Genomic DNA, 12,645 nt, shown 5'->3' on the forward strand with positions numbered 1-12,645 from the left:
GCGCATGCGCCCGTCGTACGTCCGGTCGGTCCCTATCAATCGATCAGAGAGAGGAAGATGGTGGATGGAGTTAGAGGGGCAGGATCGATCACCGAAAAACTCGATTGGGTTCGTTTCTCTTAAGAGATTCAGCCGCCTCATAATCACAGCTACTCCGGCATTCTAACCCCGCCGTGGAGAGGCAACAACAAGCAGGTAAACCCAGTGCTATTCGTTATATAACGAGGTTTCGATGAAAGGAAAAGAGCTGGCTAGTGGTGAAAACAACAAGGGAAGAGAACGAGCCCGACTTTTCTCTCCGCCATCTTGTTCCAGTGTGCTGTGTGTTGCTAGGCATGCTAAATTAATCCCTGATAACAAAGCTACAAGGATGGAGGAATTGTAGTCGATATGTTGCACCGTCAAACCAAAACTTACATCCTCTTGTTCCCTGCCATGGAATTTCTGTACTCCTTGTCAAATCCGACGACTGCACCCCCCCCACCCCACCCATTTTGTCTTACGAGTGCTGTAATCTGCTACTTTAATGCTTTCTTCTTGATCCATATTAAAAGATATTTACTGCACATGTGCTGGAATACATACGATAAGTTACATAAAGGTTATTTGGCATTAAACGTGCCCAGAAGAAGAATCCAGACACTGACACATGAACTGGTCGATCTACTTTATTGTTGCTTTAATTCGTTTGATATTTACATGGTAGACTGTCCAGGGTGCACCCCATCTCTCGGGTAGAATGCAGCTGCGATAAGCCTGGTTGTCTTGTAAGAATTCTTTTAATATTACCATTTAAACGCAAGTATTTTGTATTGCATCCCACACATACCTGTTGAATAATCTGTTCTACATATAAATAATTCTAAATGTGTTGCACCTACGAGGGTATAACAGTTAAAAACATTTCAGTTATTGGCCAGTGTCATGCTTTGAGAAATGATGAACAGTATAAGGCTAAGAGGCAGTCTGTCTGTGTGCAAAATGTGATTGTTTTTTGTGCGTGTCATCCAGAAGGCTTGAACTTTCCTGCATCTTTGTGTTTTCCAAGATAATGGAGTTCCCATGGCACAGCGGGAAGGTCCTGGACCAGCTCAATCACCAACGCAAGCAGGGCCTGCTATGCGACTGCACCTTTGTGGTGGACGGTGTTGACTTTAAGGCACACAAAGCTGTGCTGGCAGCCTGTAGCGTCTATTTCCGCACCCTCTTCCTGGAGCAGAAAGACGTGGTACATCTGGACATCAGCAATGCAGCAGGTTGGTTCCTGTCAGCATGTGGAGATTTTTTTTTTTTTACCTAAATGTGACATTATGTCATTTTTATCTTCCACTACACAATTATGCTATGTCACTGTCATAACCCTGCAGTCCAAACCCAACCGTTTGTATTGACGGCTGTTATTACAGGTTTGGGCCAGGTTCTGGAGTTCATGTACACAGCCAAGCTGAGTTTGAGTCCGCAGAATCTGGAAGACGTGCTAGCTGTTGCTAACTTTTTACAGATGCAAGAGATTGTGAATGCATGCTCTGCATATCAGTCAATGGCAACTCCGGCTGTGTCTTTACTAACACTGGACTTTGATGTAGGTGAGTTCAGAAAATTCTTTTTGTCTCATATTTTAAAGGTAGGAAACACAGTAAATCCTCAGTGTAATTATTTTGTATATAGCTTATAGCAGTCATTTTGATACCTTTTCTTATTTATATTATTTTCTTATTTATTTATATCTTCTGCAGCTCTTTGGTTCCACATTCTACCTTTAAACCTCTTTCTCACTATTTCATCCTTATTTTAAATCATATTTAAAATTGAATTGGTTTCAAATTGTACTGTAAATACACCTGTGTAGTTTGAGGCAGCTTTGTGTACTGTTAAGGGCCACGTGGGTTTGAACTATTTCTTTTCTTTCGTGCTTACCAAATAATGCAGCAAGTTTATTTATTTATTTTACAAAATAAAAGATAAACCAGCTGATGGTGAGCAAAAAGAAGAGGTGGAGATCAATGTGACCGAAGTTATTTCTCAGTCCGAGGATAGTCACCCCAGCAGATCACCGGAAGAGCAAGAGCCCAAAGAACCTCAGGAAAACACAGACCCGTCAGCTGAAACGGAACAACCTGTTTCCCAGGCCACATCCAACAAATCGAACATAGAACCCGAAGAAAGCTCCAATTCAGCTCTTGCTTCCCCTCAAAAAGCAGCATCTGTAAAAAAGGAGGATTCATGCACCGTTCAGGTTGTGGCGGAATGTTACGATGACCCCTGCGACAGTGACTACCTGCCCAGTAAGACCATCAAAGTTTCAGTGCCTGTGTTGAAGTGCTGAGTAACTGAGTATAACTCACAGTAAATGTATACGATTCTGTACTTGTTTGCAGAATCCCAGTTGAAATCACCTACTAACTCATCATACATGAGCTCCAGAGGAAGAAGAATCAGAAAGCCCGCTCGTCGAAACTTTCCACCTGGTGATCAGATAATACATATTTGCTTTGCTGCAGAAAAGATTCTGCAAGCTGCTTCTGTCGAAGAGCACGCAACATTTCAGTAGTTTGCAGACTCTTCTGTTTTTTGTACCACAGAGAATGACTCAGAGGATGAAGACGTGACAATAAAAGTAAGGAGGAAGGTGACCCGGGTGACAGAAGAAGCAGAAGACGCAGAGAACTACCCTGAAGAGTCAAGCAATGCCACCGATGATGAAGAGGGCACCGTAAAGGTGGACAACAATGCTTGCGAGCATGTGGGCGGGGGCGGCGTGAACAGCGAGGGAGAGGGCAGACAAACGGATTCAGGGTCTATGAGCAGCAGGTCCGAATCAAAACCTTATAGCTCTGTGACACACAAATGTGAGGTGAGATATTTTTGTCAGCACCAGACATTTTTCTGCCTTGACCACAGCATCCACACTCTGTCGCGGGCAGTTTTTGAATACTGTGTACTTATGTCGCCTATGTCCCCTTTGAGTTTTATATGTAGTTAGTGTGTAGGTAATGCTGGATTAAACATTACCGAGACACATTATTCTGCCCCTCATTTTAAATCTTTTTAAGCAGTTAAAGCTTTTTTTTTAGGTGTTCAACACCCCCCCCCCCAAAATGATATTGAACTTATAGTGGAAATAACTACATTATTATGCTAGATTCTATTATAAAATGCATTTTATTGTACTGTTGTACTGTTTGAAGGGCAGGTGTTTATATCCCGTGTGAATCTTTTCTCTAGTTTTCTAATCATCAGCTTTGACAAGATTTGAACATTTGCCTAAGATAGTTTAATGTCAGTCCCATCAGGGTTCACATTAACATAATTTGTTATAGATAATTTAGCTTTGTATTTAAGACCTCAGGTTGACTCTTGCAGATGCTGTTGTGTATTGCATTTGCTGTATAGTATAGCCTACACTGTCGTACAGCGCAACTGTTTCTCCATAATATTTTTTTTTTTTTCCCCAGGACTGTGGGAAGAAATTCACCCACACTGGTAATTTCAAGAGACACATGCGTATCCACACTGGAGAGAAGCCTTTCAGCTGTCGGGACTGCCACAAGGCGTTCTCCGACCCTGCCGCCTGTAAAGCTCATGAGAAAACTCACAGGTGATTTACGTAGCTGCAATTTACCTGCACTGTGTTTTGTTAAACTACACTTGTCCAATGAGCTCTGACAGATTCCCAGAATGAAATTGAATACTGGGTTACCTTTCAGCCCCCTGAAGCCATACACCTGCTCGACCTGTGGGAAGAGCTATCGACAGATCAGCCTGCTCAACCTGCACCGCAAAAGGCACACGGGGGAGGCGCGCTACAGCTGCAGGTTGTGCGGAAAAACCTTCACCACGTCTGGCAACCTAAAGCGCCACCAGCTGGTGCACAGCGGCGAGAAGCCGTACCAGTGCGACTACTGCGACAAGGCCTTCTCCGACCCCACTGCCAAGATGCGACACCTAGAGACACACGACACTGACAAGGGCAACAAGTGCCCGCACTGTGATAAACGCTTTAGTCAGGTAACATCGCGCTGCTGCTCCACCGGGCATTGAGTTGGACTTGTGTAAATCCACCTGGTGTTATGTCATGCTTAGATCGGAAATCTGAAAGCTCACTTGAAAATCCACATCACGGATGGACCTCTCAAGTGCAAGGAATGTGGCAAACAGTTTACTTCATCAGGTAAGAGGATTGGATGGACCATACAGAGTAGAGGTGAATGGACAAACAAGCAAAGAAGGAACAGTGATTCAGTTGTATTCAGAAAATAACAAAAATGTTAAATCCATCTGACTTTTGCTTTTTGTAATCAGTACTGACGTTTAAACTTCAGTTAATAGTTATTTATCCTCAGTGCATTCAGTAGTTTCAAGGAGACAGGTTTGAAACATTTTGAAAAATACAGCCCAAAGAATTTGTGAAAAGTCTTTTGAGTTCTGAAAATATATTTTGATGGTTTGGCTTTAATTGATACATTTAAGTCAAAAACATCTTTGTGGGTCTTCACAGAATCATCTTACAATGTCTCTGCCCAACACTGACCATAGTTTAGTCGTTGGTATGGGTTTGATTTCCTGACAAGGTCCCTGAGAGATCCTAACCAGTTAACTTAAGCCTTAAGTTAACTGCTTAAGTCTTAAGGTCTCGGATCATTAGGGCTTCAAGCTCCTCAGCTAACAGCTTCTCTACGTTCTTTGAGCTTCCTTTGAACACAGTGGTCTGTGACGCTGTGGATCCTACTAACACCAAATCGCACTCACTTGAACTTTATGCAACTGGTAACTCAGCCCTTTTAATATATAGTATTTTAAACACAAATCGATACCATTATTGATCAAACACTGGCCACTTTTTGATCTGTTACACGTTGTCATTGGGACTGACCCGTTCTTAATGTATCCTGTAGGGAACCTGAAGAGACATGTGCGTGTCCATAGCGGGGAGAAGCCATACATCTGTGTTCACTGTAAGAGAGCCTTCAGTGACCCTGGAGCTCTGCAGCGGCATGAGCGCATCCACACAGGTACTTATTCACCATAAAGGAAACATATTAGTCAACTATTCATGTTAGCTACTGCCAAGCTGACAGTGCAATACTGTTTTGACAGGAGAGAAGCCCTGCGTTTGTTCAATTTGTGGCAAAGCCTTCACCCAGGCCAGCTCACTCATTGCTCACGTCCGCCAGCACACCGGAGAGAAACCATACGTGTGCGATCGCTGTGGCAAAAGGTCAGCAGATGAGCGAGAGAGAGAGCATAGATTACGCTGTTTTAAGCTGGCTTTTCCATACAGATAACACAAGTTTCACTTTGTGCAGGTTTGTGCAGTCAAGTCAACTGGCCAATCACATCCGACATCACGACAATGTCCGCCCACACAAGTGTCACATGTGCAACAAGGCGTTTGTTAATTTTGGAGACTTATCGAAGCACATTATCATTCACACAGGTAAGCAGATGTAATTACTCACTGACAGAACAGTGTGGCCTCACTCATCATGCGGATTTTGGTTTTTTTTCTCGCTCTTTCTTCGCTCTCTCAGGGGAAAAACCTTTCTTGTGTGACAAATGTGGCCGAGGCTTCAACCGAGTGGACAATCTTCGCTCCCACGTCAAGACCGTCCACCACGGCAAAGCCGGGATGAAACGCCTAGTGGTAGCCGGTGACGGCGCAGAGGAGGTGATTGATGCGTGCACAGAGGTGTCCACATCTGAAAACCAGCTCAACATAGTAACCGTCACCTCTGAGGATATAGTCACCACCCTGGCAAACGGTACAGTTGCCCAGCTGACAGGTCAGTAAATACCTTCACGGTTTTCTTTGCATTATTTCCTGTGCCACCGTGTCCCTGAAGATAAAAAAGGAACTCTTTATTCTGCATCGTGTGTGTTTGCAGTCGTGCCAGTGACCACGTCAGTGTCGGCAGACGAGACCGAGGCTTTGAAAGCAGAAATCACTAAGGCTGTGGAGAAAGTGCAGGAAGCAGGTAGGACTGCACAAAACTCACGACAAATTACGCAATGCAGTAGCCTTGCTGTTATTTCGATATTACAAAAGGTCACATAGCAATTTAAATTTTTCTCACATCAGACCCAGTCAAATTTTGCCTTCATCCTGAAATTTAAGCGTTGTATTTTAAAATGTCTTATTCAACCTTTGAGATGAGCCAAAAAGATATATCTTAATATGTTGGTTACAAGAATACTCAATATACCACTCTTTTATTCCATTTTAGTTTTTTAACTGCTTAAATTTGCTAACTTAATGCCTGCCTTATTATAAAGTCACAACTTTTACGAGATTAACATCACCATTTGATTATCAATCAGTTATATAATGAAAAAATATTTTCTGTTTGTGTGGTTTTAAAAATTATATTTCAGGAAAAATTACAATTATAGTTGTGGGAAGGTGGTGTTTGTCAGAAAATAGGTTTGATATTTTAATTTGAAGATTGGATTGGTTTTTTCCTATGTCTGCTGTTGTCAGAAACCATTATTGAAGGACAGACTGATTTTTTGATTTTGAGAGGAACTAAATAATTAAGAGATGTAACTTTTAAAACCTTTTTCGTTCCCAGACCCCAACACTCAGATCCTGTATGCTTGTGACTCTTGTGGCGATAAATTCCTGGACGCCAGTTCACTCGCTCAACACGTACGCATTCACACAGCTCAGGCCTTGGTCATGTTCCAGGCTGATTCTGACTTCTACCAGTACACCGCTGCTGCCTCCACCGATGGGGATTCGGCCACCACCTGGCAACCTTCAGCCGAGCAAGTTATCCAGGAAGGAGAGCTTATCTTTCATGCCCAGAATGAAGAAGGAGGAGGAGATTTAGAGGGGTCTGAAGGTGTTATTAATGAGGAGGGGAAGCAGGATGTAGATGGGGAAACAGATATGGAGAAAAAAGAGTAAAGCTGATGCATAATTAACACTTATTCTCTCAAGTGTTCACCTGAGCATCATATTTTTAAAGTGTTGCTTGAATTTTTTAGAAATTCAAGAAAATCATGCCTTGCATGGTTCAGGATACAACATTTTAAGGTTGTGTTGTACAATCATAAGTCATTTTTACAGTCATGATTGAAACTAAGTATATTTTATTATTAGAATGAAATGCAACATTCTGCATTGAACCTTGTACAGTTTCGATCACAAGTCTTTCTTAACACAAATACTGTGGAAGTAGTGAGGTGTGCATTTTCCTAAATAGTTGGGGGGGGGGAAATTGCTGATAAGGTCTCTGCAAGTAGGAGTGTTGGGGGATGTGACTGTGACTCCCTTTTTTGCTGCAGATGAATGTTGTGCATTTACTGGCCAATAATGAAACTGCTGTGTTTATATATTATTTGTATATTTTGCTCTATTTTATGTTGCCCTCTAACTTTCTAAAACCCCTGAACAAAGATAAAATATATGAGTCATCACATTGATTCTGAAACTTATTGTAACATAGCGGTACTCTAGCTCCCTCTAGTGGTAGTCAAGGGAGACATTGAATTAAATATGAAATAAAGTGTATATAAAAGCATATAATACATCACCGCAATAGTATTACATGTTTTTAAATATGATATCAGTAACCTTTCAAGTAAGAAAGTGGCTTAAGATAAAATTGTGTCTTAAATTTTAACGGTCGGTGTCAGCAGCCGTTTAAAATGATGCAGATGACGACGTTATATTTAGTATTGCAGCCAATAAGGCTACAGTTACTTAACATTTAAGTAGAAGGCATTTTATTTAATCCCTATATGGTTCGGTACATCTTGGTTAAAAAAAACCAATATATTTGCCCAATATATATGTATACAAAAACGCTATTAAACCATGGTCCCTATAGAAAATAATATAATTAGTATTTTACTTGCGATCGTTCAGCTTTTGCTTTTCCCATTTTTGTTGCGTTACATGTTCACGTGGATTTCTCTAGTTTTGAAGAGGTTTAAAAGTTGTATTTGAGAGAAACAAATTAAAAAGTTTATGAGTAGCACGCAAATAAGGGAGGGCGCATGTTCTCGTCAATAAAGTGTAACACAGTATCAGGTTTTCGTATTGAATTGTCATAAAATCCACGGATGGTGGGCAGTTTAACTCAGGTTTCCTGTATTTACATTAACCTGTTAAATGGGTGTTTTTAATTGCCGAGTCTCGAGTCTGGAATAATGTCTTCCGGGATTGTCGTACGCTATAATAGGGCCTTCATCTGATTGGCTTAGCGTGAGGCGACGCGGCACGTTCCGCGCTCTGATTGGCTGGATCACTGGGGTCAAAGGGAAGTCAACTGCTAAAGCTGACGTCGACTTCTCCTGCAAAATGGCGTCGCTGGTGGCTGTCATGCAGACGAACCGGTCCAGTTCTGTATTTTCGCGTAGAAATCAGGCTGAAGCAATGTGCCGTAGGTTTAGGGTTTTGGATAAGAGAGCGCTTGTGTTTCTATCGTTAGTTTCCATGCTGCACTGCGCTCTGGCTGACGGTAAAACGCTGGTTTTGCTGGACAACCTCAACATCAGAGACACCCATTCAATCTTCTTCCGCAGTCTGGCTGGTTAGTGGAATATATACATTTATGTATATGACTGCCTATAGTCTTCCTTTTAGCCTTTTAAAAGACGTTTGCACTGTAGACGTGATTCTAGTAATATATAATCTCTGCAAAATTTGAATAAATTATTTGCTTGCTTTGGCTGCTAATGTTAGCCACATTAGCCTCAATGTCTGTCAAAGTATTATTTATGAGTCTGCTAGCTTGAGTAAACTACTTTTTCGTTCATTGCTGACATATTTAACTTATGGTGTACTCAATCCATGTGCGTTCCCCCTGTATCTGTACATCATATGATACACAAAAATGCAATAATCGTATAGCAGCCTCTTGGTAATTGCATAAAACGCACAATCCCTCAATTCAATATCAATTGACACATGAATACCTGAAAAATAATGGAAATTGCATTAATCGCTATTATATTACTAAATAGTAATATACCAATAATGTTCATTAATAACAAATTGTGGTATTACTAAATAGTAATATAATAGTAAACAGTTTTGGGGGGTTTCAGCTTCAGTATAGCAGGCATCCCATCCGCAAAAGGGACATATATAGGATAAGTTAAACCTTGTTGAACTTGTCAGTTCCTCTGAATAATGTTTTTCTCCTTTTCAGACCGTGGCTTTGACCTGACATTTAAGACGGCGGATGATCCCTCCCTGTCTCTGATCAAATATGGCCAGTTCCTGTATGACCACTTAATTATCTTTTCACCATCTGTTGAGGGTAAATTTGCACACCAGCCTTATTTTTTCCTTTTGAAAACTCCAAATTTTATTAATATATATAGGTTTTCTTTTCATGTAGACTTTGGAGGAAACATCAATCTGGAGACAATCACATCTTTCATCGATGGCGGAGGAAATGTTCTGGTTGCTGCCAGTTCCGATATTGGTTAGTTGGTTTCAAACAGTTTTTACCTTCTTCCTTCCTTATGGAAATTTGCCCTAATTTCACCCTTTTTATGCTCATATTCTCCTATAACAGGTGACCCTTTGAGGGAGCTGGGCAGTGAGTGTGGCATCGAATTTGACGAGGAAAAGACTGCTGTCATTGACCATCACAACTACGATGTGTCTGATCCTGGAGAGGTAAACAAACAGAATTTCCATAGGTTTTACCAACCTAGAATATTAAATCTTTTTTTAAAATAGTTTCTTTTTGTCTCCAGCATACCCTGATTGTTGCAGACCCAGAAAACTTGTTGAAAGCTCCAACTATTGTTGGTAAACCCACCAATAAACCTGTCCTGTTCAAAGGTGTTGGGTAAGCGTGACTGTTATTGCTCTTTTTGTTATTCACAATCATTTTTTTCACTGACAAATTTAAACAGACAAATAAATGAATAAATATCTTTTTTGTACATTTGTGAGAAACCCTTTTTTCGACATACATATTTTTTAAAATCATAGTTATTATCTAAGCATCATTGTAAATGTTCACAATGCAGATAACTGCATATCATCTTGTTCTTTCCAGCATGGTGGCAGACCCAGAGAATCCTCTTGTCCTGGACATCCTTACTGGCTCTTCAACGTCTTACTCCTTTTTCCCCGACAGACCAATTACTCAGGTATAGGTATAAGTCAATGTCGTGTTTTTTTTATGAACACCGCTTCATACAAACTTTTCTGACATTTTATGTCACAGTAAAAAAAAAAAAGCCATTAGGTCTTCATACATCACATGGATTTACATCATTGAAGACTTTTGTTTCTGAAAAAGTATCATCTATACAGAGTTGGTAGAGTAACAAACAGAAATAATACCTGAAAGTTCTTTTGTGTTTTATCTAACTGACTGCAGATTTTGTGTGCTCACATAAAATGCTTGGGTACTGTACATAGTTCCTAATACAAGTGCACCTTTAATAACTTTAAGTGAACCACATGAAATGCAATTTGATTTGCTCCATTACTAAGTAATGCCTTTTTTTTTTTTTTAAACCTCACTAGTACCCCCATGCTGTTGGCAAGAACACCCTCCTGATCGCCGGCCTTCAGGCCAGAAATAACGCCAGAGTTGTTTTCAGTGGCTCTCTGGACTTCTTCAGCGATGCCTTTTTCAACTCTGGGGTGCAGAAGGCCACACCTGGCTCCCAACGGTAACATTCCCTCACCTTTACATCCAACTAAATCAAGCATCGCAATGTAGTTTTGTGCAAATACTCTTCAGTTATCTTCATGCAGTAATTGTGTAAGGCTTCAAATATCGAAACTTTAATGTCTTAATCCTGCAGTCAACCATATAAATACTACATAAGACCCAAAAGTATCCATGTTTAATTGTATTTGTGGTGTCAGGTGTATTTTATGACATTTTTCAGCTTAAAACACCCAATAAACATATCTTTATCTACATATTACATACTGTATCTATACACCAGTAACTGTGAACTTGACCTGTAGAACAAATGTAGTGTTCATGAGTGCTGTTAAAAACTAATGACAGACACTGAAGTTTCACACACTAATTGACTGTCTTCACTATTGTGGTCTTAATTAGGCACGAGCGGACAGGAAATATGGAGCTGGCCGAGGCTCTGGCTCGATGGGTGTTCAAGGAGGCTGGAGTGCTGAGGGTCGGAGCTGTTGCCCATCATCGTGTTGGAGAGGCAGATCCCCCTGCTGCATACACCATCACAGACCTCGTGGTGAGTTTTGGAATGAGAAAAGTCCACGATTTCACTCCTGGAAAAGATTTTGAGTTCTGAACTGCAGCAACAGGACATCTTTTTTTTTCATCTTGGGGTTTATTTTATTGTTTCCTTTCAGTGGATGTATTTGAGTTCCTAATGTTAACATTTAGTAGGTGTGAATAGTTTGAATTTGGAGTTGTTTACCTGACACCTGCAGGAGTACAGCGTGGTCATTGAGATGCTGTTGGAGGGCCGGTGGGTTCCCTTTGACGGAGATGATATCCAGCTCGAGTTTGTAAGGATCGATCCCTTCGTCCGGACCTACCTCAAGAAAAATGGTATGTACACTATGAGTCCTTGTGTTTACATACATTTTCAATTGAGTTGTTCAGCCATTCAACATCAGTCTTTTTTTCTTTGTAGGTGGAAAATATAGCGTCCAGTTCAAGCTGCCTGATGTTTATGGAGTCTTCCAGTTTAAGGTGGACTACAACCGGCTTGGATACACACATCTGTATTCCTCCACGCAGGCACGTAACCAGTTTTATTATTTGTGACTGATTTTCGTATCTGGAGTTTCTGAACACGGAACTAATGAGTAAAGATTCTAAGGAGAGAAATGGTTAATATTTTAAGATCTTGTCCATTAATGAATGGCTTTATTGTGCTTGAATGTATGGCTGGCTAACTCGTGTGGTTCTTTTTCCTTTACCGCAGGTGTCCGTGCGTCCCTTGCAGCACACACAATACGAGCGTTTCATTGCTTCAGCTTACCCGTACTACGCCAGCGTCTTCTCAATGATGGCAGGACTCTTTCTGTTCAGCATCGTCTTCCTGCACATGAAAGAGAAGGAAAAGACAGACTAATGCAGCGAAACACCAGGGAAAGATTTCTGAGGTTACAGAATACCCCCTTGTGGTGTAAAGGGTTGAATGGAAGGTTTTGAAATCTTCACAAGGGGACTTGGACTGTAAAATAAAAATACAAGAATTTTTTTTTTTGGGGTTATTGGGACACTCGGCTATTAATTGGAGGTCAAAATGTGAACTGATTTAAATGGGTGGGTTTTTTATGCTTTCAGTTCTCTGAAATCAGTCAAGGCCTGTAAATGTTCAGTCAGCAGTTGTGTTGACCTGCTTTACATCAACGAATCTCCTCAGTAGAGCACTAACCTTGGAACATGGAATACCATTATAAAGTTTGTCAATCTGGAAAGGTGATATCTGAATGCACTGAATATGTTCATATTTGATAAGGCTTTGTGTTTCCAAAAGAGTTGGAATAATCCTAATAAAATCTTGACATTCCAAACTTTACAAATGCTGGAATTTTGTTTGGTCAGAGTTTTCATTTCCACCATCTAATCTTATAATTTGTCCTACAATTATACACACCGTTAAAGCATTTACGTTCATGAAATTGAGGTTTTATTTATTGCATACAGCAAATGTGTTTTTGTGTAC

General features: G+C 40.7%; 2 protein-coding genes across 3 annotated transcripts; both read left to right on the forward strand.

Moving 5' to 3' along the window:
- Positions 1 to 2: 2 nt before the first annotated feature.
- Positions 3 to 7,532, forward strand: zbtb17 (zinc finger and BTB domain containing 17). 2 transcript variants are annotated; one of them, XM_011621306.2, is made up of 15 exons: positions 3 to 195; positions 1,049 to 1,256; positions 1,407 to 1,586; positions 1,962 to 2,285; positions 2,379 to 2,468; positions 2,583 to 2,854; positions 3,456 to 3,598; positions 3,708 to 4,008; positions 4,084 to 4,171; positions 4,896 to 5,012; positions 5,098 to 5,218; positions 5,307 to 5,437; positions 5,532 to 5,783; positions 5,886 to 5,975; positions 6,570 to 7,532. In XM_011621306.2, the coding sequence occupies exons 2-15, from the start codon at positions 1,052 to 1,054 to the stop codon at positions 6,905 to 6,907; spliced, it is 2,652 nt and encodes an 883-aa protein (XP_011619608.2). In that variant the 5' UTR covers positions 3 to 195; positions 1,049 to 1,051; the 3' UTR covers positions 6,908 to 7,532. The 2 variants fall into 2 exon arrangements, with proteins under 2 accessions (XP_011619608.2, XP_029689865.1); XM_029834005.1 differs by lacking the exon at positions 3 to 195 and having other exon boundaries at positions 1,113 to 1,256; positions 1,502 to 1,586.
- Positions 7,533 to 8,272: 740 nt separating this feature from the next.
- ddost (dolichyl-diphosphooligosaccharide--protein glycosyltransferase subunit (non-catalytic)) lies at positions 8,273 to 12,510 on the forward strand. Its single transcript, XM_003962940.3, has 11 exons — positions 8,273 to 8,537; positions 9,159 to 9,269; positions 9,351 to 9,437; positions 9,531 to 9,634; positions 9,715 to 9,809; positions 10,023 to 10,116; positions 10,499 to 10,647; positions 11,049 to 11,196; positions 11,399 to 11,519; positions 11,605 to 11,711; positions 11,899 to 12,510. The coding sequence occupies exons 1-11, from the start codon at positions 8,306 to 8,308 to the stop codon at positions 12,046 to 12,048; spliced, it is 1,398 nt and encodes a 465-aa protein (XP_003962989.1). The 5' UTR covers positions 8,273 to 8,305; the 3' UTR covers positions 12,049 to 12,510.
- The last annotated feature ends 135 nt before the right edge of the window (positions 12,511 to 12,645 follow it).

This window comes from Takifugu rubripes, chromosome 3 (assembly GCF_901000725.2).
Source record: "Takifugu rubripes chromosome 3, fTakRub1.2, whole genome shotgun sequence".
Classification (NCBI taxonomy): domain Eukaryota; kingdom Metazoa; phylum Chordata; class Actinopteri; order Tetraodontiformes; family Tetraodontidae; genus Takifugu; species Takifugu rubripes.

What these genes read in the sequence shown, in the direction of transcription:
- zbtb17 (XM_011621306.2), top strand. Translation starts at nt 1,052, where the DNA reads ATGGAGTTCCCATGGCACAGCGGGAAGGTCCTGGACCAGCTCAATCAC. An exon ending in GCACATTATCATTCACACAG is followed by an intron (nt 5,438 to 5,531) that starts GTAAGCAGATGT and finishes TCGCTCTCTCAG; the next exon opens with GGGAAAAACCTTTCTTGTGT. An exon ending in GGAGAAAGTGCAGGAAGCAG is followed by an intron (nt 5,976 to 6,569) that starts GTAGGACTGCAC and finishes TTTCGTTCCCAG; the next exon opens with ACCCCAACACTCAGATCCTG.
- ddost (XM_003962940.3), top strand. Translation starts at nt 8,306, where the DNA reads ATGGCGTCGCTGGTGGCTGTCATGCAGACGAACCGGTCCAGTTCTGTA. An exon ending in CTTCTTCCGCAGTCTGGCTG is followed by an intron (nt 8,538 to 9,158) that starts GTTAGTGGAATA and finishes TCTCCTTTTCAG; the next exon opens with ACCGTGGCTTTGACCTGACA. An exon ending in GACCTACCTCAAGAAAAATG is followed by an intron (nt 11,520 to 11,604) that starts GTATGTACACTA and finishes TTTTCTTTGTAG; the next exon opens with GTGGAAAATATAGCGTCCAG.